The 25,370-nt window shown below is 51.2% G+C and overlaps 1 protein-coding gene across 1 annotated transcript; it reads right to left on the bottom strand.

Annotated features, from left to right (window-relative positions):
• Positions 1-657: 657 nt before the first annotated feature.
• Positions 658-23,983, bottom strand: SPARC (secreted protein acidic and cysteine rich). The gene is made up of 10 exons (XM_004280325.3): positions 23,833-23,983; positions 13,456-13,525; positions 11,668-11,730; positions 10,981-11,068; positions 9,447-9,568; positions 7,513-7,633; positions 5,622-5,755; positions 4,595-4,743; positions 2,378-2,526; positions 658-1,892 (listed from the first exon to the last, which is right to left on the bottom strand). Exons 2-10 carry the CDS (start codon positions 13,510-13,512, stop codon positions 1,864-1,866), a joined length of 912 nt encoding a protein of 303 aa, XP_004280373.1. The 5' UTR covers positions 13,513-13,525; positions 23,833-23,983; the 3' UTR covers positions 658-1,863.
• Between the last annotated feature and the right edge of the window lie 1,387 nt (positions 23,984-25,370).

Raw genomic sequence — 25,370 nt, 5'->3', positions numbered from 1 at the left:
AAAAGTTTCTAGAGTGACTGAGGGACTCAGTTTTAAATTTTAATTAATTTAAATTTAAATCTCAATAGCCATGCATGGGTGGTAGCTACCATGTGGGATAGTGGGACTCTAGTATAATCCTGTGTCCTTCTGTGACACACACTCCTGGTTTCTTATACTCTCCCTTCAGTGTACCTATCACCTCTTGTAATTTATATTTATTTGTACATTTTTTAACCCATTCCATATTAGACTGTAAAAGCCAGAAGAACAAATGCTTTGTCTGCTTTGCCACATTTGTGCCCATAGCACCTGGAATGGGATCTGTCCAGAGTAGGTATGTCGTGAACATTTATTGAATGGATGGCTGGATGAATGAGTGAGTGGTTAGTGAAGGGAGAGAGTTGCTTAGCCTGGTGCTCTGATAATGAAGTGCAGTCATGAAAAAGGTCAGCCCCCAGGTCATAAAATTAAGAGTAAGCTAAATCTGTGCTTATAAGCACCGTGCATTCCCTGTGTATAAGCAAGCCTGTGTGTGTGTGCATGTGTGTGTACAAAAGCAGAAAAGTGTGTTTGCAAAACTTTGCATTTGTACAGTTGTGTATGGACACGAATGTCCATGTGTTGGCGTGTCAGGGAAATGAGGTCACTAAGACACATGCAAAATCGCTCAGGAAGGCGGTTTCTAAGTCAGTACTTTTTATTTTGAAAGATTTGTCAAACTCTTCACATCGTGGTGAGAGTTTACATGATTAATAAGAAGCAGCTTTTTCATGAAATGCTTGGAGGTGAACGAGTTCTCAGCCTGTGAGATCCGACCATCCCATTGACTTTGAAGTTTCTTTTGATTAATAGAAAGAAAAGAGAGGGGTGGGGGAGAAGAGGAGGAACGTGCTGGCAACCACAGGAAAGATCCCTCATGACAGCCATCCAGATGTGAAAAAAGAGGAAAAAAAAAAAAAAAAAAAACCCTAAACAAAACCGATTCACCAACTGCACTTTTTCTGTTTTCCAACATTCTGAGCCTCTCTTCTTGATTTTGGCCTTTCTGGCTGAAACACCCTCCTGCTCCTGCATCTCCCAAAGACAGTTCAGAGGGGAGCAGCCCTGTACAATGTGGTGATCTGTCCCCCAGAGGTGTGGTGGATTCTAGAGAACTGATGGTCCACGGCTCTGAAAAGTTTGAACAAACAGCCTAATATGAAAAGAAACAGCACTGAAAAGTGAGGGGGGTGGGGAATGGTGAGGAACCGGGTTGACGTGAGAGTTTATGTATTCCCAGAACACAGTCTTGGGTTCTTTCTCTCAGTTACAGCCCCGGGCAAACAAGATTTGTTATCCACGGTTCTGGCTGGTGGGTTCTGCAGGTTTTCCCCACCACTGATCCTCTAGCCCCAGAAACATCCTTGCCAACATCACATGTCTATTACTTCCCTTTGCCCAACTTCAGGCCACGTAGGGATGACCCCCCTGGCAGCCAATACCCTGAAATAAAATGAACACAAAGTCTGATACAGTGAGTATTAGTTTCAAACAGAAAAGTGAAAATCTAAAGATGCAACGTGTGTTGAAGGCAGACTTGAACAGATCAAAATTTCCACCTATATGCCACTAAGACGATGGGCAGAGAGGTGCAAAGGTTAAGACAAAAGTGGGACCGTTAGTAGATGAGTAAGAGGCCGTGTTAGCTGAGTTACAGCTAAGAATGTCATGACTTGGGTTAAAATTTCCATGTTTAGCACCGTTAATGTATTCATTTAAGTCTATATTAGCACCTTGACCCCAGGCAGAACAACAAACCATCCAAACATTTTAAACATTGGGGAAAACAGGAGGGGGAAGGTCAAAGAGAAAGAATCTGGTTCTGCAGGTGGAGACGTGGCTTTAGATCACGAGATCCTTGTCGATGTCCCCTGTAAAGCAAGAAGCAGCAGCGTTAGACTTGGAGGTCGGTGTTGATGGAGATGTGCTTCCCAGAGGGTTGGCGGATCCCACCCATCCCCGGGACCAGGGGCCAGGTGACCCGTCCAAGGTCAACCAGGGAGCCTATGACTGAGAACTTTGGTCTCCCCCTCCCTGGCCGGTCCTTGTCACTTCCACCCACTGCCAAGTTACGCTCCCTGTCTCCTCTCTAGGTGCCTGTCAGTTCCCAAAGTAGTGCTACACACAGAGTGAGAGCTGATGCTCGAGGAAGGGAGAGAGAAGGAGACACCGATGGATGGACAGAGAAGGATCAGGAAGCTGCCTGAGAGAGCGAGGCCCACCCAGGCAGGGAGAGCAGACAGAAGTTAATGAGGCACAGAGAGCAGAGATGGGCAGAGAGGACAGACACGCAGACGGCAGAGAGGGCAGCGAAGAGGGAGGGAGAGGACGGCGGCCCCTTTGCCCAGACACTCACTCTCCTTGATGCCGAAGCAGCCGGCCCACTCGTCCAGGGCGATGTACTTGTCCTTGTCCAGGTCACAGGTCTCGAAAAAGCGGGTGGTGCAGTGCTCCATGGGGATGAGGGGCGCACGCAGTGGGGCTAGCTCGGTGTGAGACAGGTACCTGCAGGGGATGAGGTGGGGAGAGCCTGAGAGCTTGAGAAAGCCCCACACCCCTGCATGGGGAGCCAGGGGCAGGGAGCCTGCCCCTCGGGGCCAAAGGCAAGGATGCTCAATGCAAGATGAGAAGCCAGAATCCTGGGTCTCCCTCCAGCTCTGCCACTGACCTGCTGTGTTTCTGAGAGCACAGCCCTGCCCCACCCTGAGCCTCGGTTTGCCCCTCCCTCAAAGGGGGAGGGGTTGACCATAACGCCTAAGGGCCCTTTCTGTTCTGATGTCTGTGGGTTCATAACACAGGTCTCTTGGTGCATGGGTTTCCTAATTGGCTAAGAGTTGAGGGCACAGAAACTTAAACTGAAAATATTCAGCATTTCTGCTATTGGTCGATCAAAATCTGGTATGGAACAACGATGCATGTTTTCTGTGGACACATGTTTTTACAGCTGCAAATGCACATTAAAGAGGCTAAAAAGAGATGCATCAAAATGAAGAAAGTGCCGACTTCCGGGGAGGAGCGTGGGAAGAGACTGGGGTTGGCAGGGAGGGTGGACGGAACTTTATCGTTTGTACACTGTGTCATGTGTAAGAAGGAGGCCTTTTGATTTCTCTCCCACTGTCCTTCCAGCTGGCCTGGACTCCAGAGCACATGTATGATTTTTTTTCCTTGTTCCCCAGAGCGCTCAATTCGTTTTCCTGAAAAAACACTCTTCCCCAAGGGACTACAACTTGACTCCAATTATCTCTCTGAACCCCAGGCCCTCCTGCCCCACCCAACTCCTGCAAGGAATCACACAGTGTTTGAACTGAACCCTCCCCCGCTTCATTGTATACCAGTGAGAAAACTGAGCCCCAGAGAGGGGCGGGGACTTAAGCAAGGTCACCAGGCAGCTCTGGGACAAGGAGAGGGGAAGGATGGATCCCCTGACCCAGGCTGAAGAGCTTTCCCAGACTCACAGTCCTTGCAGCTCCATCCAGAAGCCTCCCTCCTGGCCCCTTCCTCGCTCAGCCTGAGCTCCAGATGTCCCCTGACTTCTGCCCTCCCCGCCACAGTATGACTCAGATGGATCCCAGCCACGGAAAGAGCCTGGGAGAGAAGCAGCAGGGAGTTTCCCAGTGCTCAGGAGACCCCAGGCCCCCGGGATCACCCACAGGGTGGGCAGATTCCAGGCACAGGGGCTGGACCAGGAGGGAGCAGTGAGCTTCCCCGAGGGGAGCATCCCTGGGCACAGCGTGCGAGCAGGGTGGCCTTCCTTTTCGTGCTGCTCCAAGAACACACAGCAAAAGAAGGCCAGAAGGCGGTAGTGAGGGTGACCACCCCTGCTCAGCTCTAGGTGCACCAGCTTCCGCCTGCAACTTCCAGGAGCCTTCTTTACTTTTTCCTTCGATTGGGAAAAAACTGATCATCACCCAGAGTGTGAGCTCCATGGGGGCAAGGGCCATGTCAGTTCCGATTACTGTTCAATCCCCTGCCTAGCATCGTGCTGGGCGTGTAATAGACACTCAGTGTTTGTTCACTGACCAACTCCCTGCCTATCCTGCAGGGCAGTTACACAGCACTTCCTAACTCATTGCAATCAAACCAAGGGCTTGCCTTGGGGATGGGGCTGGCTCTGTGAATTTCTTGAGAACTTCCAGGGCCGGTTTGCCCTGTTAGGGCTGGGTCTCAGGGTCTTGCTGAAGGACCGTGAGCACACAGCCCGCCCCACCTTGGCTCTGCCGCCCCGAGGAGTCTGGCGTTCCTTCCTAGCTCGCTCTCCCTCCGTGAATGGATACCCCAGGCCAACACTCACCGGGTTAAGGACGGCTTTTCAGTTCCAATGGCTTCTGCCTCTTCTGGCAGGAGGGAGTGTCTCATGGCTTTCTTCCCTCCTGGTCCTGCATCCTTTCTCCTACACCTGTCCCTTCCTGCCACAGCCCTTAGGCAAACCGTGGGCTCTAGGGCTGGGAGCAGCAGAGGCCACTGGGAGGTTTTCTGACCGCATCTAGTGCACCTAGCAACGCTGACCCATGACTGTCCACTCCAGAGCCAAGCCAGAGCAACTCCCCGGGATCCGGAGGGCCTGGGGTCTTACCCATCGATGGGGTGCTGGTCCAGCTGCCCGAACTGCCAGTGCACAGGGAAGATGTACATGTTGTAGTTCTTCTCAAAGTCCCGGGCTAGCAGCTCCACGGGGTGGTCCCCGGCTTCCAGGCGCTTCTCATTCTCGTGGATCTTCTTCACCTGTGGGAGCAGAGACGCGTGGGACAGAGTCCGGGGAGGCTGTGCAGACCAGTCAGGGCCCCTCCCACCTCTGACAGGAGGCCAGAGCTGGCGGACGCCAGCCAAGGGCACGGTTCAAAATGAGGAAAGGAAGTGGCGTAGATGGGTACCAGCATCTCGACCACAAAAATGAAGGCCTGGGGCGATCTCAAAGGGCTCTCCGTAGGGCTGCCACACCAGAATGACTGGGGAGTATGTTCAGATGCAGCTTCCTGGGGCTCACTTCACAGAGACACTGATTCAGTGGGCCTGAGGCGGGGCCCAGGGAGCTGCATTTATCAGTACTCTTAGCGCTTGGTGTGTCCATTAAAGTTTAAGATCCATGGACTCAGAAGGAAAAAGGAATAAAGTTATTTATGTCTCTTATGGAGACAAAGTGAGCAGGTTTTTTTTTTTTTTTGCGGTACACGGGCCTCTCACTGCTGTGGCCTCCCCCGTTGCGGAGCACAGGCTCCGGACGCGCAGGCTCAGCGGCCATGGCTCACGGGCCCAGCCGCTCCGCGGCATGTGGGATCTTCCCGGACCGGGGCACGAACCCGTGTCCCCTGCATCGGCAGGCGGACTCTCAACCACTGCGCCACCGGGGAAGCCCAGCAGGTCATTTTGTTACAGGACTCCTCAGAGCCTTTAAGGCGTGAATGTACTCTAGGAGCCTTCAAAGGCAGCAAGGAGGAGTCTGTGTCCTAGCGCCCAGAATACAGGCACTCGTTGGAGTGGGGACGTGGGCTTACACTTAGGGGTCTAGGTCTAGGAATGGGACTGTGGATCCCAGCCAGCCTGGGGCCAGGAGGTGTCCAGCTCAGGGGCCCTGGGACAGGATGAAAAGGTACCACACTCACTCGCAGCTTCTGCTTCTCGGTCAGAAGGTTGTTGTCCTGATCCCTCTCGTACAGCGTGACCAGGACGTTCTTGAGCCAGTCCCGCATGCGCAGGGGGAATTCAGTCAACTCAGAGTCCAGGCAGGGAGCGATGTCTAGGGTCCAACACACAAGGATGGTCAGCACAGACCCTGATTCTCCCTGCCTGAGGGCCAACATGCTGGCTGGGCGGCTCTCCCTGCCCCATGCCCCACGCCCTCCTCCAGCAAGAAGCTTCAATCAGCGACCTTGATTGAAACACAGGGCTCAGCCTCTCTGGGCCACAGTGTCTTCACACCTTTTGAACAAAAGAGATTGTGTGGGGGGAAGAATACTCTGCAAATGGGCAAGTGCAAAGGGCACGTCTGCTGTCCCCTTGACCTTCATCTGATCTGCGGAGGGAAATGGTTCCCTCCAATGGCTCTTGCATTTTTCTGGGTGTTGCACCCTGAAAACAGAGGCCAGGACCCTCGATGATGATGTTGACTCTTGAGAGGTGTTTGAAGCTGGGATACTGAGGAATAGCATCCACCCATAGGCCCCGCTTAGCTGGGGTGGGGATTCAGGTATGCTTGATCACCAGAACATTCTTAGCGATACGATTCCATCCTGATCTTTGGAACCTAGGATCCCAGAATGTCAGACCTGGAGATTTCCTCCAAGTCCACCCTCTTGTTGGACTTATTAGAGGTCCGTGTGGAGAGAAGGGGCTTGACTAAGGCCACACTGTCAGAGCCTCATCCAGCACCAGAGCATGTGGGTGCCTGAGGGCCTAGGGGTCCACCCTTCCCTCATCCTTTCACCTATGGAAAGCCCTCTCTGTGATTAGGGCCACAACCTTCTTCACCAGCAGCTGGGGAATGGAAGAGAAGATCTGGGTTGGAGACACTAGGAGTTGGAGGGAGTGAGTGATACGCCCCAGAGGACGGGAGAGCCTCTCAGCACGTGTCAGTCTCACTGCCCAGGAATTCCTACCAGCATTCCTCCCGCTGCCTTCCTTCTCTAGGCTGTGCCTTCTCATTTCACACCCTGGGCCCCGTAACTGGGAGAGCAGGGCTGACCACAGGAGAACCTCATTCCCCCTCCTCCACCTCTCTGCACGCTGCACACCTGAAGCAGGTGAGGGGCCCTCCCCAGGGTCATCTGATGCCAGGATGTACCAGACACACCACGTGGGTGTTGTCTTGGAGGGGAGCAGAGGTGGCCTCGGGTATTTCAGATGATAGGGAGGCAGCCACGGTGAAGCAGAAGCCTCGGCCAGCTGAGATTGCACCTGGGATCACTAACAAAGGGCCAGACGACACCCTGGCATCCCTTCCGCCAAACACCCGGCTCCCAGGTTTCTAGAAGAAGGTGGTGAATCATATGTCTTATGCGGGCAGACAGGAATGTAATGGAGTAAAATGGCCAAGGATATGACAATATTGAGTAACAGGGCCTAAGGGGAACTGACGGCCTTGCCCCAATTTTAAAGCATTCAAATTCAAGTAGTTTTAAAACACTTTATAGGTCCAGGTAGAACCTCACTTTTGCTTCACGTGTTGAAGCAGGAAAGATTGTGGTTAGCCCTACAGAAGAACTTCCTCATCTTTACAGGAAAGAAATGAGCTGTCTCGGATGCTAGTGACAGGCCAGAAATCCTCCCTGATCTTGTGCTCCCACAACTGCTCAGTTCTTCCCTGGACATGTCCTGAACGCAGACACCTATTCGTAGACAATCATCTCATTTTATAAGTGGGAACCCTGAGGCTCGGGGAGGGGAAGAGATTTGCCCAAGATCACACAGCACAGGAGTGGCAGAGCCAGCATCCGTGCCAGTTCAGTGCCTTCTCCCTGAGATGGGAGGCTTGGCAGGGTCCGAGGAGAGACTCACACTTGCAAGGCCCGATGTAGTCCAGGTGGAGTTTGTGGCCCTTCTTGGTGCCCTCCAGTGTGCACTTGGTGGCAAAGAAGTGGCAGGAAGAGTCGAAGGTCTTGTTGTCATTGCTGCACACCTGGCGGCAAAGCATAGAGGGCGTCACACTCATTCCCAGAGCCCTTCGCTGGTACCGCCATCCTTGCCCATTTCAGAGATGGGGACACTGAAGGCCAGGCAAGGAACGTGATTAGCGCAGGGTCATACAGTGAGTTAGTGGTGGAGCCCGGACAAGAATCTACTCTTTGGGCTCCCAGGCCAATGTTCAGCCCATGCTGAGAGCCACTGCTGGTCTCTGAGCTGTGGTATGACTGAGTCAGGGCTGAGACATGGGAAAGCAAACCTGGGAGATATGGAAAGGATGAATTGAAGGTGAGGATGGGTAAAGCGCAGGGTGTGCAGAAGAGTTAATACAGCAGGCCTGGGATTGTTATCCTTAGAAAGGTGTGCTTATGAGGTTGGCCCTCGGCTGGAGTCTGAAAACGTGGCTGATAAACAATTCCCTGCACTGTTAGAAAACTGTCCACAATGATGAAAGTGGCGCACTGTGCCTAGATTGCTTGTACAAATAATATGGTTCATGCTGAACATCGGTTTTCCTGCTTGGAGTCTGGACTTTGGGTACATGCTAGGGAGAGGATGTCTGTGTGACTAGCCCTCAGTTAAACGTTGGGTGCTGAGTCTCTAAAGGGCTTCCTTGGGCAGAAGCCTTGCTCACATGTGGCTACATCTCATCTTTGTAGCTGGGGAAAGAATGGGTTCTGTGAGACCCCTCATGGCAGGGGGAAGAGTAAGCAAGACTGTGCATGGATTCCTCCACACTCTGCCTGTATCTGGTTCCCTTTTCATCCAGCTACATACCCTTAAGTCTTAGCGGTGAGTGCAACTGTGTGCTGAGTTATGTTGGTCCTCCTAGCGAATCTCTGCATGAGTGGGTGGCGGAGCAGAGATGCCGTGGGCTGAACAAAGGCAGTGGCAGAGTAAGTGGCTGTGTCAGGAGGAGGGGAGCCTTGCGTTGAACATCCTGCACACGCTTATTGCTTATATTATCACTGCAGAGGGAGAACTGATGGGCATTGGTGACCAGTGCGGTAGGGGGTGAAGGGGTGACGAGGAGGGGAGAGTTGACAAAGATGCTAAAATTTGGAGCCCAGAGAATAAGCCGTACTGGGGAGAGATTGAAGATGGAGAAGCCAGGTGGGAGGTTGTGGGAATGATACTGGTACTCGATTTGTTGCCCTGAGCTAGGTTACCACTAGCACAATGGTTGACATGCATGGGTGCTCAATAAGTATTTACTTGGACGGATGGATGGATGGATGGATGGATGGTTGAGTCCTACTGGAGGTGCAATGAACAGGTTTGAAAGATTTTTTTAAATAGCACATATTGAGAACTTACTAAGTACCAGACATCATCTGACAAGTCCCCACAACAGCCCTATGAGATAAAGTCTATTTCTGTCCCATTTTTAGAGGTGAGAAACCTTGGAGTGGAACATCGCTCAGATCCCACACTAACAAGTGGTGGCGATGGGGTTTGGTGTCAGCCTTCAGTCGGACCCAGAATGCACATTTTCGGACCTGCTGCTTTGCCAGGCTGCTCCCACATAGAAAGCCCCTATCTCGGTGCCTGGCGGTGTTGATGCATTCCCTTTGGAGTCTGAGTAGAGCTGGAAGCTGGTGGCGTCACGTCAATTCCTGGTGGTTGCTGGAGAGTCCAGAGACGGGAAGAGCCTCCCCTCTGACTCACTTGCTGTGAATACACCTAGCGAGGGGACCTCTGAGACTGGAGCTGCCCCGTGGGACCACCAAGCCAGCAGTGTTCTGGGCAGATGCTCTGTGTTCTGAGGACCCCAGCCCCCCGCCCTGCCCCTGTCCCTCAGGCCTCACCTTCTCAAATTCGCCAATGGGGGCAGGGCAGCTGGTGGGGTCCTGGCACACGCACATGGGGGTGTTGTTCTCGTCCAGCTCGCACACCTTGCCATGTTTGCAGTGGTGGTTCTGGCAGGGGTCTGGTAGAGCGCAAGGGCACCCGGTTAGCATCACCCGGGCTAGCACGTCCACCCCACCCCACAATGGATCCTTGGACAGAAGTCCTAGGCTGTGGCCCCCACTCGGGCTTTGAGCAGCCCTGTGTCCTCCCTTCTCTTCTGCTGAACCCAGCAATGGGCATGTAGGGGAGCGGTTGGCTCAGTCTGGGGATTAGAGACTCAGTCTGAGGTCAGGGCCAGGCACACTTGGGGGGCTGGGGGCTCAGTCTGGGACCCAGGAGCGCCAGGTACCATATAGCTCCCCCAAGGATGGAAGCAACCATTGTGTCCTCAGCTGCCGGTGGATCAGTCATCGCAAGGCATTTTGGGATTTTAGAATAGACTTTCCAGAATGACTTGGAAAGTCAGCTGTTGTCACGGAGCCAGGGAGCTGTAAGGCCCAACAAAACAGACTTGAGCGGCTGGAGCGGAAAAGGGAGCAGAGCCCCAAGGCCCACACTGAACAATAGAGCCTGCCTGTGTCTGGTAAACACTGGATGAGGGGCGTGGAGGGGAGGGAACGTGACTCAGTAGACGCCCCTCTGCTCCAATGAGAATATTCTGTGCCCTCAGGATGCGAGCCCGTCTAGCCTTTTCCTCCTGGTGCTTGGCTGGGGTATCATAGTCATGCTTTGTTGGAGGCCTGCCCTGCTAGGCCCTGGGCCAAGGGCGCTTCTGCTTTATCTCATAATCCTCTGACGGCCCTGGGGCAAGGACCTACCATCTCACCCTTCCCCAAGTAAGACATGCGGAAGCTGGGCTCAGAGAAGCTTCGCGGGCTGTCGGAGGGCATCGCAGAAAGAGGCGGGGTTTGGAGGCAAGCCTTGTTTGCTTCGCCTCCAGAGTCTGTGCTACTAGCCCCTGGGGTACGGAGCATCTCCACTGTGTGGGATGGGACTGCTGGCACTGTGGGTGGGAGCCAGAGGCCCTGGGTCATTGCTGTGGCCCTGGCGCTAACTCCACGGGTAGGCTTATATGAGTTGTGTCAGGTTTCCAGGACTTATTTCCCCACGGCTGTGTGAAAATCAAATAAGCTCACGAGTGTGAAAGCTTCTGGGGCCATCGAGTGACCAGATGGGACTGGGGACCTCAGTGGGAATGGGAAACCCAACTTTGGAATTACAGTAAAGGGCTATAAGGGGAGAAGGCCATTTGCAGCTGGAGAACTTCCCTTCCTGACACTCAAGGCCTGGCTATAAATAGATCTTTCCAGATTCCAGAAAATAATCCCAACCTTTCAGTCAAGGCAGTTTCTCCTCCACGGCCCATCCTGCAGCGAGGACCCCACCCTGCATTTCCTTGGGAAGGAACTTCATGCACGCTGGGCCCACGCTTTAGGCCCAGGTAGCAGAGGGCAGAGGCTTCGTGTGACCAGATACGGGGAAGGGACCTACTTTCAGCCACCACCTCCTCCTCGGCTTCCTCAGGACCTTCATCAAATTCTCCTACTTCCACCTGGACGGGGTTGGTTCCCACAGGTACCTGGGGTGGAGGGGGAAGAATGAGTCAAATGGCCCTACCCCCATCCCAGACCTGCAAGGAAGGGGCAAAGCCTGGAGGGGGCTTGCCTGGAGCCTCAGGTACCCACAAAGGGATGGGGAGAGACAAGCTGGAGAGGGGCACTGGGCCCAGGTCACAGAGAGCACAATTGCCAGGTCCAGAAGTGAGACTGAATCTTACAGGCCGCTGTGCCTCTCGGGCCCCAGAGCTCTGTGGAGATGCCTCAGAGACCACCAGGGGGGTCAGAGCAAGAGGGGGTGCCAAGCTCTCCACCCTTCCAGCCACACCAGAGCAGCTCCTCTTTCATCTGTTTGACATATGGGGAAGACCGTGGGCGATCACCTACGAAAAAATGTCCCACAGCTTAAAAAGTAAACAAAATTCAAAATCATAGCTCCCAACTGTTAGGTTCCGTGGAAGGTTTGGGGAGCATTCAGGAGTGTGTCAGGATTGGGGGATACACAGGATTTACATCTGTGCTGCGCCCGTTCCAGCAGGAGACCCACAGCACCTGTTTGGCTTTCTCAGGGAGCAGATGTGGGCAAAGAGGGGCCGCAGGTCTGGGGTCCCTCCCCACCTACCTCGGACACCTCAGCCACGGTTTCCTCGACCACCTCCGTCTCATCAGGCAGGGCTTCCTGTTGCTGTTGGGAAGTGCAAATGGGGTTTGGAGAGGTCAGGGCCAAGGCCAGCTTCACTGCTGAAGTGCCTCAGCCTGGACCTCTAAAGCTGGGGAGTTAGGAGAGCGGCTCGTTGGAGACCCCCAAGGCTGTGCACTTGGGGGTCTCCAATGAGCAGAGTCCCTCAGGGACTTCTGTGAGCAGGGATGAGGCACAGGAGAAGCCAAACACGGGGGCCCTGTGGAGCTCTGGAGCACCTCCCTTTATAGTTATATCTGGAGCTGCTTTTTTTTTTTTTTTTTTTTTTTTTTGTGGTACGCGGGCCTCTCACTGTTGTGGCCTCTCCCGTTGCGGAGCACAGGCTCCGGACGCACAGGCTCAGCAGCCATGGCTCACGGGTCCAGCCACTCCGCGGCATGTGGGATCTTCCCGGACCGGGGCACGAACCTGGGTCCCCTGCATCGGCAGGCGGACTCTCAACCACTGCGCCACCAGGGAAGCCCTATCTGGAGCTTCTATCTAAGGTTTGGCTTGGAAAAACATTTCCACCGCTTAGGCTCCCATGAAGTGTGAAAACCGCTAATGCAGACCAACTCCCTTCATCTTACAGATGGGAAAACTGAGACCCAGAGGGGATGAACACTGAATTTTAACAGAGGTCATTATCTTCCCCACAAGCATGATATCATCATCATTATTATTATTATTTGGCGATTCCTTCTTGGAGTCAACTTGGAGTTAGAAGAAGCAAGATAGCATATGACTGAGGTGCCTGGCTGGCTGGGGCTTCTTCTAAAAGTGATGCTGACTTGCCAGATCTTTTGCCAAAATCTCACTGCCTGATCAGGATTGCCAGCATCTACCATCACCACACCTTCTAGTGAAGAGAGGGTGAGGGAATCATAGGTGAAAAACTTTTCTTGGCCCGCTTCACGTTTCTTCCTCCGTCTTCTGGTCACAGCTTCCAGCGTAGCATTGGATGACCACTGCTGGCCCTCTCCATGCAATTCTTGGAGGGCCTGTCAGTCAAGGTGCCTCACAGTCCCTTGGCCAAGAAGCAGGCCCAGGACCCAAGCTCAACTAGATTGGCTCTCTTTGAATTTTTTTAATCTTCTTGGCACATTTTCTCAAGATGTGAAAACTGTCGGAGTAGAGACATTCAAATGGCAACACCTCCATGATGGTCCATTAGATCTTACCTCCATGACCGTCCATTAGATCTTACCTCCCAGATCCCAGAGCTGCCCTTTTCTAGTTCTCCCCAAGGCCTTTGATTTTATAATCTACCCCTATATCCTTTTCCCTCCTAATTTAGTCAGACTGGAGTCTGTTGCTTGCAACCAAGTAGCCCTCACTGATTCAGAAACTAACCCAGCCCTCTCTCTGTGGCTTGAATCCCTTCTAGCATCATCCGCATCAGCATCCCCCGCCCTCTGCTAGAATTCCTCATGTGACAAACAGGTCACTTCCTTCTAAAGCAATTCTAGTCCCTTTCTGGGAAGCTCTGATTGTTAAAAAGTGCATCTTCATGTTACATGGAAATCTCTCTTCTCTGGAATCTCCACCCAATGGTCCTCATTCACTTTTACTTCGGAGCTTATTAAAGAAAAAAAAATTTTTTTTTTTAAATTAGTTAAATCAAGATGGGGAAGTCTCTGTTCCTTCTGAGCATCTAGGGCTGGCAGATTCGATGCCCCTGGGCTGGTGATGGGAGGTAAGACCAAAGAGATGTGACCTTTATGTACTTACAGGGGCTGCCAAGGCCCACCCGGCCAGGCAAAGGAGGAAGAAAATCCAGGCCCTCATGGTGCTAGGAACCCTGTGGGGAGGAGAGAGATGGAGAGTTCAGTGAGGGGGAGGTTTCTTTTTGTTTGTGATCTTAGTTCCCTGACCAGGGCTCGAACCCGCACCCCCCTGCATTGGATGCGCAGAGTCTTGACCACTGGACCGCCAGGGAAGTCCCCAAGGGGGAGGATGCTTGATGGAGAGTTCTTGACGCTGAACTCCTGTGATATGCAAGGTAATTTTAGGTGGTCCATGATAAAGGATAGTGAAAGACACGGGAGTAAGTTGCTTCTACTCATTTCTCTTTCAATCCTGATTATATGAGAGAGTCTCAGTTTGGTGCTAATGTGTCTTTAACACCTAACACTCATCCCTTTTGAACCGAGAGTATGCCTCTGGCTCAGAGCCTCCACAGGAAACTACATCCAGCTGGAATTCGATAAATTTGTTTTGTCTCCTTTGTGTTTAGTTTTACAGTTTCCTTCTATTTATGACAAAGGTACACAGATTTTTCCATTTATGGTAGTGATCTTAAGTCTCCTTTCTCAATACATTTATTTATTTATTTATTTATTTTTAGAATTTATTTATTTATTTTTATTTTTGGCTGGTTGGATCTTCCTTGCTGCATGCGAGCTTTCTCTAGTTGGAGTGAGTGGGGGCAACTGTTGGTTGCGGGTGCGGGCTTCTCATTGAGGTGGCTTCTCTTGTTGAGGAGCACGGCCTCTAGGTGTGCGGGCTTCAGTAGTTGTGGCTCACAGGCTCAGTAGTTGTGGCTCGCGGGCTCTAGAGTGCCGGCTCGGTAGTAGTGGCTCACGGGCTTAGTTGCTTTGCGGCATGTGGGATCTTCCCGGACCAGGGCTCGAACCCGTGTCCCCTGCATTGGCAGGCGGATTCTTAACCACTGCACCATCAGGGAAGTCCCCTCAATACATTTACTTAAGTTTTTAAAAAGTGATTCGACAAAGGTTATTGGCTAATTCGTCAAGTCTGGGCAATGCTGAACCAGATCATGTTCAAGGGTCCCTTCAATCCCTGGTGTTCTAGGATTGTTTTCTTCCTATACCCCAAACTCTCCTCCTCCCCTCCTCTTCCTTCTGCTTCCTTCCCATCTCTAATAAGAGAAGCTAATGGGCAGCAACCTCTTGCCAATTTGAGACAATGAGATCTACATGCTAAACAAAGAACAATAGTTTTTGAGTGTGGCCAGTGGAACTTGTGGCCATACTTTCCTCCATTTACCCAGGAGGATGGTACTTCTCTGGATCCTGTGTGGGAACCAATATCCAAATGCTTACATATGTTGCATGGTACCTTCCCTTTCCCCTTCACGGTTAAAGGATGTTAGCTGAGATCTAGAAAATTCTCCTGCCCTGGTCACTGCTGTGACCTTCCTCTAGATGCTGAGCTCTCGACTCTAACAATCTCATGACCGCAAGGCATCTTGGAACAGAATCTCCTCTGATGGTTCACTGCCAAAATACCATCCCTAACTGAGGAACTATGGTGGGGACATTTCGTTTCTTGTTCTAACTGAATGGACTTCCGTTTCCAAATGGCTTTAGAAAGGTCTTCCTTATACTGTTCAGTTTGCCTCCCTCAAGCTTCTCCTGGTCTACTCTGATGGTCCTTCTGTGGCCGCAGAGGGCAAGCATGCTCCCTCTGCCCCCAAGCAGCTTTTAGCCAAGGTGAGCAACAACCGTATCTTCCCTCGTTCGTCCCCAAAAACTTCCATATCAGTCCCATTATCCCTAGTTCCTCCCAAGACTTCTCAGCTGACCAAGCACCTTGGTGGGAGGTACTCTGGCATTGTGGAAGAAACACTTGGCTTGGAACTAAATACCAGGGATTCTGATTCTGTCGAAATACTAACCTGGTGTATTGGTTCAATCCTTCATCCTCTCTAGACCTTGGTTCCCCCTTCTGTTGAGAGGGTTAGACTAGGTGAACACTGCGGTGGTAGCCTGGGCCCTTAAGATGCCCTTAAACTGTCACAGCATATGCTGGTCTAGGCATACATCCTCCCGTCTGATATCCTCCATTTTAACTTGGATTATGGTATTTGGGGAAACAGACAGGGGAAGGGCAGACTTCATAATGGTCCCTTATTGGATTGAAATAGACACTAAACCTCACTATTTCATAGAGTATACAAGAAATAAAAGCAACAGAAATTTTAAAATATCAACCTGGGAGCTTGGCTTTGCGTCACGATGTCCCCAACTCCCAGAGGAATCTTCCCCTTCCAGGCAGTTTTGGGAACGTTTTCCCCTCACACAGCTGTGTGCTTTTCTTCCCCCCTCTCCCTGCAAGCCTTAAGGTGGAAAAATCTCCCTTCTTCCTTCCACATTTGGAAGAGACAAGCAAAACAACGCCCGTATGTGGCTTTGGATGAAGGGAACAGGAGAGAAAGCATGAATGAAGGGCTTGTCTGAGATTGTTTGAAGTTTAAGGGTCAAAGGGAGACTCGTAGCAGGAACAAAAGAAGTCATCTCGTCTGGGCTCCAATTGCAGAGAAGACATATCGTTAGAGAAACAGCCCAACTAGGACTGGAAATGAAATGAGCTTCAGGTTGGAGAGCCAGGAAGACTGATGTCTCCAGAGTCTGTGTCCTTCATTTGAGCAGAGGAACTGCTCATCTTTGACCAGGGAAGGGTTGTGGGTCAGCTCTTCTGTCTGTCCTGCCTCACCACCTGCGCTCTTTCCCAGGGAGACACTGACCCTTTCTGCCACCCCCATCCTTGGTGCTGCAGCCGGAAGAGAAAAATAATTCTACATCTTACAGTACTTTATAGTTTCTAAAGGCCTCCCATATAGTACTCTGTCCCCTTGGAGCCTCTGACACACCGGCAGGCATGGGAGGGCTCTGAGTCCTGCTGTCACAATGAGGAGTCTGAGGTTGAGAGGGAGAAAGTCATGCAACATTCAGGCCCCTTCCAAGCTGACAAACTCCCTTCCCATGGCGTTGGTTTGGGCCTCACAGGGGTCATGCTCGGAGATGGGAGTGGGGTGGGAGAGAAAAGCGGAAAGCGAGAGTGTTAAGAAAAGGACACGAAATCTTGGAGGAGTTATTCTCCAAATTGGAGGTTTTGCCCAGTGCCCAGTGCTACCTCACCAGTCCCAGAACCCTCTCCCTCCAGATGATGGGATGGGAGGGAAGGGGGGCAGCTGGACTGTTCTCGGATGCGCGACCATACTCCCTGCATACCTATGACCTCCCTCTTGGAGATTCTGTAAACCATCACTGGCCGAAGAGGCAAGGCACCCATCTTGCAAAGCTAAGGGGGTGCATCAGTAATGCCAGCAAGGTCAGAACACAGGGTCAAACCCCAGCATCCAGAAATTATCAGCTGTGTACCCATCCTTTGCCAATCAAACCTAGGTCTGGCGTGCCCAGGGAAAATAAAAATACTTTTGTATAAATGAGCAATTTTAAATGAAAACTCCCTTCTTTGTATCTCTTTAGTTTGTAATGACACCTGTGTTTATCCTTTTCAAAGTGTCTTCATAATCCGGCATCCCATTGGGGGCTGAAGGCATGTCTTTCTGCCTTCTAACACAGGAGAGAAGGCTGAGGCCCGGAGCCGGAGCCGGGGAATAAACCTGCCCAGAGCCCCAGGGAGCGAGCGGCAGGGCTGAATGAGGACCCAGGCTGCCCCCCTCTGCCACTAGCGTGCCCTCCACCTCACACACTGTTTCCCTTTGTGGCAGCTCCCTCCCTAGGTGCTCACCTGAAGGGGGCCCAGTTGGGCTTTGAACTGGCCCAAGTTACAGGGAAGGAAAGGAGCCTGGGGGGGTGGTGGGGGGATGAGGGGGGCAGGAGGTGTGTTTCCCTTGGCTCAGTGGTCATCAGATGCAGACACCGCTCACTCCCACCCCGCCGCCTGTCCTGCCTCCCGTTCCGTACAGCCAGTCCCTTCCTTTTGCCTTTATTTGCTCTGGAGATGGCTGAAAACCCATCCTTGGCTGCCAGCAGGACCCGAAGCTGAGGTCACTTCTCTGGGGATGGAAAAGTACAGCCAGTGCCCCCAGTTCATCTCCCTCAAAATATAACGGGCCTCCTTTGGGCTCTCGCTGGACACTGAAAAGTCCCTGAACATCAGAACTGGGGGAAATCTCAGAATCATAAAATTTTAGATCGTGGGTCTTAGAATCATAGACCCCTAAGAACATGAAACACAATGTGAGATGCAATCATCAAATCTTATTTGAGTAGAAGAGTTTATGGAGCAATGCAGTCTAATAGAACTTTCTGAGATGATGAAAATATTCTATATCTGCATTGTCCAATATGGTAGCTACTGGCCACCAGTGGTTATTGAACACTTGAAATGTTGCTAGTGCAAATGAAGGGCTGAAGTTTTCACTGTATTTCATTTTAATTAAATCTGTGTAGCCACATGTGGCTAGTGTCTACCATATGAGACAGGGTGGTTATCAACTTTTATAGAGTCAGTATGGTAGAAAGGTAAGCCCAGGGGCTCTGGAGATAGAATATACAGGTTCAAATCCTGGCTCTGCCACTTAGCATTTGTGTGACCTTCAGAAAGTGACTTTCCCTCTCTGGGCCTCAATTCATGTTTCCATCTGTAAAATGCAAATAACACACCTACCTTGAAAGGCTCATGGGTGATTTGCCCGAGAGAATACAAGAGGTTAGCAATGGAAGAGCATCTTAAAATCCAAAGATCCCAGAATCTCCATCCCCCTTGAAAATCCAGGCCAAGAATTCCAGCTCTTTGTCTGTGGCCCAGGGAGAAAAGGTGTTGGGGTGGAGAAAGGAGACATTGCTCCTCTTGGTCTCAGGCACACCAGCCCAGCCCCCAGTGGGCACAGTGACAGAGCCGGCCCCAGGCTGCCCTCTCAGTTGAGCTGCTGACACAAACCAGGCGTCTTGCTTCCACTGTTTGGCTTGCAAACAAGGGCTCCAAAAAAACACATGTTCCTGGTAAACAAGCCCAAAGAGAGGAAAACAAGTGTAGAGGCTAATAAAGGAACCCCGTGAGTGAGCCAGGCCCGCCCGGGAGCTGGGACTCAGAAGGAGGGCTGAGCCAGGCCAGAGAGGCACCATCACGGCCAGTGTAGCCACATGGGCACTCACACCCCGGGGGAGCAGACACAGCCAGTCAGAGGTGATGTGGAAGTCGGGTCCTGGGTTCGAGTCTTGGCCATGTTGCTCCCAGCTCACCATGCAGATTAGGGTAGGCTCCTCTACTCCCTGGACCTCACCTAGTGCCACTCATCTGCACAATGAGGGGGATCTTTTAGACCAGTGTATTCAACATACAAGCCAGGAGCTCTTTCTCTCAATGAAGTCTTCTGCAAAAGTCCAAATCTGAAACAGCTAAGAGCCTCTTGCATTTGTTGAACATGTGAATGTACTGTTATCTATTCAATGAATTAGCTTGAAATTAAAAAAAATAAAAATAAAAAGCAGGTGAAAGCGGTGTTGAGATGGGGGCTGGAAATCCTGTACACTTGGACACCCCCTGAGACACCTTGGAATGCCTCTAGGTTCTTTCATGAACGGACTTTGAAGCCCTTGGGGCCAGGGGGTCCCTAAGGTTCCTTTCAGCCCTGACATTCTGAGTCAACTGAGGCAGAAATCTTTCAGAATACCACCTTTCCCAACTTGCCCCTTGACTCCCTGCTTCCACTTCTAACATTTCTTGCTGGAAGGGAAGAAGCTAAGGGAAACTTTTAGGGTATTATGAGTGCTCAAGCCTAGCTTTGAAAAGCTTCAGAGGCAACTCAGAAGTAGCCCCAGAGTGTGAGACTAGAATCAATCTGACTGAGGTTCTATAAACACATCTGAGATGCCACGTTTCACCATGGTTAGGAGAGGCCCCAGGGTGGAGCTTCAGACTCTCCTTCTTGGCTCCCCCTAGGGGCCACTGCTGCATCTGGGTGACCACAATGAAGGGGATGAAAAATAACATCAAAGTGTCCAGGCTGTCACATCCTAAAGATAGCAAATCTGTGGCATATATGCCTCCACCTGCCCCTCCTGTGCACGTGGCAGACATTACTAATCAATCATACGACCTTTTCCTCTAAAGTCCAGAGTGGCATTCAAATCCTGAACACAGTTCTGGCAGCTGCTACAAATGGATTGGCATTGTCAAGCCATGGGAAATCTCTTTGCCATGCTTCTGATTTTAGACATAGGGAAACTGAGAATCAGAAAAGGAAAATAATTCACTCGAGGTCAGATGGCAAGCTAAACTTCCCAGATGTTCAGAAACATCCAGATGTTTGCATTTTTAATTTTTCATCTGATCAAGTCAGGATCCTAAGGCTATGACCAACACAAGATGGCCCAGAAGGATCCACAGATGAGATGGGTTAATTAATACCAAGTTTCTGAAAGAACCCAGCTCTGGAGAGAGTTGCTATTTCCATTTGTATTTTCCCTATAGATATCAAGCTCTATAGCTTGATGAGTGAGGGCAGAGTTAATTTCCTGTCTAAGACATCTTCTGGGTGAGAAGGAGGCTGTTTTTCTAAATAATTCTGTCAAGTCACCGGTTGCTGGCCTTGGGCCTGCACAGCCCAGCTGTCCCTGAGTTCAGGGCTGGGGTCAGGACCCAGGCTCTGTGCTGTAGAGAAAAAGTAATTTCTTTCATCCCCAGGGTTGGCTGAAAACTCAGCTCCAGCCTTCCCTTTCCTCCTTTAGAGGAGGTTAGGGAGGGAGCCAGCAGGAAGCAAATGAGCAGCCGCCCCTTAGCCACATCCTGCTGCCCTGATGACAAAGCCATGCGGGCTGGCTTAGGCCATGGCAGGCCAGCAAAGGAGAGAAAGAAGTCCTGCTCATCACTTATTATTCGCGGGGCTCATTGCCTCTAGAGGGAGGAGTGTATGGAGGATGCCAACCTGCTCAGATGAAACAAACAGAACATGCATTGAACATCTGGATGTTTCCAGACATCTGAAAGTGTGGTTCAGGCAACAGTTTGCTGTGTGACCTTAAGTGAGTTATTCTCCCTTCCTGAGTCTCAATTTCTGTCTGTAATATGTAACAGGCGGTCAGGAGTCTGTCTCCCTGCCATGGCCTATAGTTAGATCTGGCTGTGCACATACGTGTGTGGCTACAAACAGCAGTTGTGTATCTGTATGAGTGACCTATGGCCCTGAGGACCTCTGCGTGAAGCTGTGTGTGCGACTCTGTGCATGTCTGCTTGACTCGGCATCTGTCGGTTTCAGCCTGTGTTGGTGAGGGTCAGAGTTTGCATATGCATCAAAATGGACACCTGGGCCTTGTCTGGGAGTCAGGGTATCGTTCAGGGAGAGCTTTGAGTGCATGACCTTCTGTGTCTGCTCATGTATTGAGACATTTATTTTTAGCTATGCCAGTGGGTGCCTGTTGGTGAAATCAATGTTTATATATTTGGCATCCTCGTGGGTTTTTTATCTCTGCACACATAGCTACCTATCTAAATAACCTCAAAAATAAAATGTTTTCCTGTTTACCTCACATCCTCAGCTCTTTCCTCCACCATCCTTTTCTATTTATAGCTTATTTTCAGCAAGGAAGACTGCTCTTGTGAATAGCAAACCCCAGCCATGCTATTGGTTGACAAGTCTCTAGAGATGGATAAAGATTTCAGCAGGACTGTTATGTAACCCAAGACCCCCTAGCCCATCCTCTCTTGTTTCCTTTTCAACTAGGGGGCCAGGAGGTGTTAAAAATGTAGCCCAACTATTCCTTCTAATGAAAGCAGCACCTGGCATTTAGGTTCACAGGACTTCAGAGCTGGAGGGGTACCTGGAGACCATCTAGGTTACATTCCCCATTTAATAGATTGGGAAACTGAGGTCCAGAGAGGGGAAGTGTCTTTCCAAATGTCACTCACTGTGAATTAGGATCCACCTCTGCCATTGCCTTGGCCAATGCTCTTTCCACACTGGAGGGTACAACACTCTTGGGAAATACTCAAGAAGATGCCCAAATCAAAAGAATTTGAACAATACTTATTTCGTTTAAATGTGCCTGTCGGCACTTTTAGTAAAGGGAAGTTATATCCAAACCCCAAGATGATGAAGCTGCCAGACAAAAAAGCTGGGGATGATTTCAACTCTTTGGGTGCCATAAATTCATCAGTTCTAAAAACCCATCTGATTAAGTGGGAGGGCCACAGTGTAGCAAGTGCTTCGCTGTGCATCACCCTGTTTTGTCCACACAGTATCCCTTTGAGGTGGTGCTGTTATTGCTTTTTAACCAAAGAGGAACCTGGGGCTCAGAAAGGAGAAGCCATTAGTTCAAGGTCAAATGGCACTTTTGAGGCAGAGGTGGAATTGAAACTCAGGTCTTCAAGTTGCCTGTCTAGGAAGCGGGAAGCATATCACAGCCTCACAGCTGCCCTGGGGTGCTGGGAGATCAGACGGGCAGGACCTAGAGTTTGCTGTCCTGGTGTTTGGGGACAGAGTGGAGTGGGGGACATTCAGACTGAGCCTGATGTTCTAAGTGTTTCTAGAGTCCCCAGCCAGCAGGCAGAGACCCTGAAAAAAAGGTTGCCGTGGCAACTCGCATTCCTCATAGAGTGAGTCATAGCAAAGAAGAGCGTTTTGGTGGGTGGGACTTGGAAAAAGTTTCAAAAGTTGATTCCTTCCCCAGGCACCACCCCCTTCCTCCCCACCCTCCCTCCCTCCGCTCCAGGCTTTGTCGATGTGGCAGCTGATGGCTGAGTTAACTCTCTCTTCCCCCAACCACTCCCGTTTCAGTTTTTCATCCTCCTGCAAATACACCTTTGCTTCCAGTACCCACCCACTCCATCTTCCACATCATGCCCTCCGGCTACCTGGAGGGTCAGCATCCATTTGAGAATATGTTTAGACCGAAGGCTGTGAACACCCTCTTCTACACTGCTGCTGTCTCTGCCTCTTTCTGTCTCTGTCTCTCTGCCTCTCTCACACACACACACTACTGTATATAAAAATTTAAGGGGTTTGCAGGTGCCTTTAAGCCTATTCAAAAGCTAGTCTGTGGATTCTGGTTTAAGAGACCTTCCTTTGAAAGTTTCAGAGGACGCCGGGCACCCCAAAGACCATCAATCAAGTCCACCCCTCTTACTTCACAGACAGGGAGACTAAGCCCAGAGGAGACACTTACCTAAGATCACACATAAAATGTGTGCCTTCGGTCTGCCACCTTGCTTCTGATGTGCTTCTCACCCTACTGTCAGCACTTGGGGTGTATAGAAGTTTAACCCCAGAGAAAACACTTTCTCCATGTGTTCTGCATAGAATAGAATTTTCCGGAGGAAAATGTGTGTCTCTCTGTTTCTTTTGGGGCAGAGTGGACTTCCTAGAAGACATGCCTCCCCCAATGCCCCCTTTTCTCTTGGTGTCCTCAGGGACTCAGGAAGTCCACTTCTCAACCAGCCAGTGGAGCCGTAGACCGAAGAAGACCTAACACCAGCCTGTGTAGCATTTGAACTTCTCATAGCAAGGTGTGAGAAGGTTGCCCTGGAACCCTCTCCATCTTTCCTCCTCCCTTCCACTCTTTACAGCACATCCCCCCACCCAGCCTCCCATCAGACCCAGTGCCTCAGCTGGACCATATCAGATGTCTGGGGTCTTCAGATCTAGATACACAGAGGGCTACTGCTGACCATTTCCTGTGTTTACACCCCAGGGAACCCAGGATAAAACTGACTGTCTGATAGTGCTATTTCAGGGTGAATGGCACCGGAATCAGTGTGTGTGTGAGTGTGTGTGTGAGTGTGTGTGTGTGTGTGTGTGTGTGTTTGTGTGTGTTGGAGGACGGGATTTGAGAGGGGAGAAATTCCAGGGAAACAGGAGCCTTCCCAGAGGTGCTGATTAAAAATGAAGACTCCCCCTTTGCCTTCCAGAGATCAATGTATCATTCAGGCAAAGTCTCTTTTGGAAAACAGAGCCGCTGACCAAGAACCAAGTCTAGGAAGTTTCTTCTTCTGGAATGGGAAGCAGGGCAGACTCTGCTGCTGGCCGGTCCCTCTTGCAGCTGTGCCCAGATCAGATTCCCAGGAAAGGAAGAGGCTGCCACATTTGTAAAGGCAGCCTCTGAAACCAGAGAGACGGACACAGAGAGAGACAGAGAGAAAAGACTCCCTCAAAGACAGTCTGATTATTTTCTGAGAACCTAAAAGAGAGACCAAGTTATCCTGAAAAGCAACAGGCAGCAAGTCCGTGGTCCCTTAAGGAGAGCAATGATGGAGCAAAGGAGATGCACATCCCTGTCTCTGATCCAAGAGACCTCCCGGCATAGCTTCCCCTCCCCTGTACACAAAGTTGCGGAGTGAACCAGAGTGCAGGGGTTATGGGACTAGAGAAGGGACAGGCAGGGCAGGGGTCTTGCATACCTCAGTGGCAGGCAGGAAGGCAGCAGGCGAGAGCTCCGGGCAGTCTGAAGGTCTGCAGGAATGTGAGGGGTTTAGAGCCTGGTAACAGGAAACCACTCGGAGCTCTGGGCTGGGTCTCGCCCTCCACCCCGCGGTCCCTCCTCCTCCTGTGTCTCCTCCTTCCCCTCCCTCCTCCTCCCCTTCTCCCCACAGCCAAAGCTGTCTCTGTCTTCCATTTCTTTCTTCCTCTCCTTGTGGGTCAGGACGGCCCACCTCCCCTACCCCCGCCTGCCACATGGGTTCTGGAGCCGTTGCCTAAACAGACAGACGGAGCGGTGCGCCAGGGCTAGAAGGGGCGGCAGGAATCACCTAGAACAGCCTCCTCCTTGTTCAGAGGGGAACTGAGGCCTGGAGAGGCAAGGGATCACCCCAGGTTCCCAGGGGCAGAGCCAGGCCTGAGGGTCTTGATTGTATGACCAGTGATCTTTACAAGAGCCTCCCTAACATTAGTCAGTGCTGAGGAGGGCAGAGCAATTGGAGGGGGTTGTATCTGTGACAGAGGCAAGGCTAGGACTCGCCTCTATACAGACTAAAGAAGCTGCCATTGATGCGTCATCGCTGATGATTCGGGATATGGTCTAAAAATAGCCACTCAAACTCTAGCTGCACCAGCAATGGACACAGAAGGGGTTAGCTTTCTAGCTGGGGGATCTATGTCATCTGTATAGAACAGATAAGGTAATTGATGATATCGACTACAATCACAGAGGTAACAATGGCCAAGGTTTACTGAGGACTTAGAATTTTCATAGGTATTGTTATTATGCCTATTTTACTAATCAGGAAACAGAGGCGCAAAGAGCCTGAGTTACGTGCTCAAGATCACGTGGCTAGAAGTGGGGTGGGCAGGCTGATTCTACATTCAGCTTGGTTCACTCAGGCTGTATGAGCTTCTCGGTGCAACAGGTCTCAGTTGAATATTTATGAGAATACTGATGAGTGTATGAATATTTATGAGTGCAGGCCTAGCACTTTGAGAAGTATAAGAATTAATATCTGGTCCTTGTCCTCAAGGAGCTTTGAATCTTGCTGAGAGGGCATGCCTTAGGCATCCACCCACTCACATGAGGAGTACAGACTCTGAGGTCTATCCCCAGGGGCTCAGAGTGGCAGGATCTCTGAGTTGGAGCAGGTGGAGAAGGCTTCCTGGAATAGGTGGCTCTCAAAGCATGAACTGGGTTTGAATAACATGGAAAGGGAGAAGGCAGAGAACATTCTCATAAACTTCTATACAATATGGCCTCCACCTCCTTGGCCATCCTCTCCTGCTGCCACTCTCTTCCTTTTTTTTTTTTTTTTTTTTGCGGTACGCGGGCCTCTCACTGTTGTGGCCTCTCCCGTTGCGGAGCACAGGCTCTGGACACGCAGGCTCAGCGGCCATGGCTCACGGGCCCAGCCGCTCCGCGGCATGTGGGATCTTCCCGGACCGGGGCACGAACCCGTGTCCCCTGCATCGGCAGACGGACTCTCAACCACTGTGCCACCAGGGAAGCCCTCTC

The sequence above is a fragment of the Orcinus orca genome, chromosome 3 (assembly GCF_937001465.1).
Source record: "Orcinus orca chromosome 3, mOrcOrc1.1, whole genome shotgun sequence".
In the NCBI taxonomy this organism is placed as follows: Eukaryota; Metazoa; Chordata; class Mammalia; order Artiodactyla; family Delphinidae; genus Orcinus; species Orcinus orca.
The sequence above is the reverse complement of the archived record's forward strand: the minus strand, read 5'-3'. Positions and strand labels throughout refer to the sequence as shown.

Bases quoted from the DNA above. Each gene is read 5' to 3' on its own strand.
- SPARC (XM_004280325.3), bottom strand. From the start codon at position 13,512: ATGAGGGCCTGGATTTTCTTCCTCCTTTGCCTGGCCGGGTGGGCCTTG. The intron at 11,731-13,455 runs GTAAGTACATAA...ACTTCCCAACAG, and splicing joins GGTGGGCCTTGGCAGCCCCT to CAACAGGAAGCCCTGCCTGA. The intron at 2,527-4,594 runs GTAAGACCCCAG...CATCCCCTGCAG, and splicing joins GACCAGCACCCCATCGATGG to GTACCTGTCTCACACCGAGC.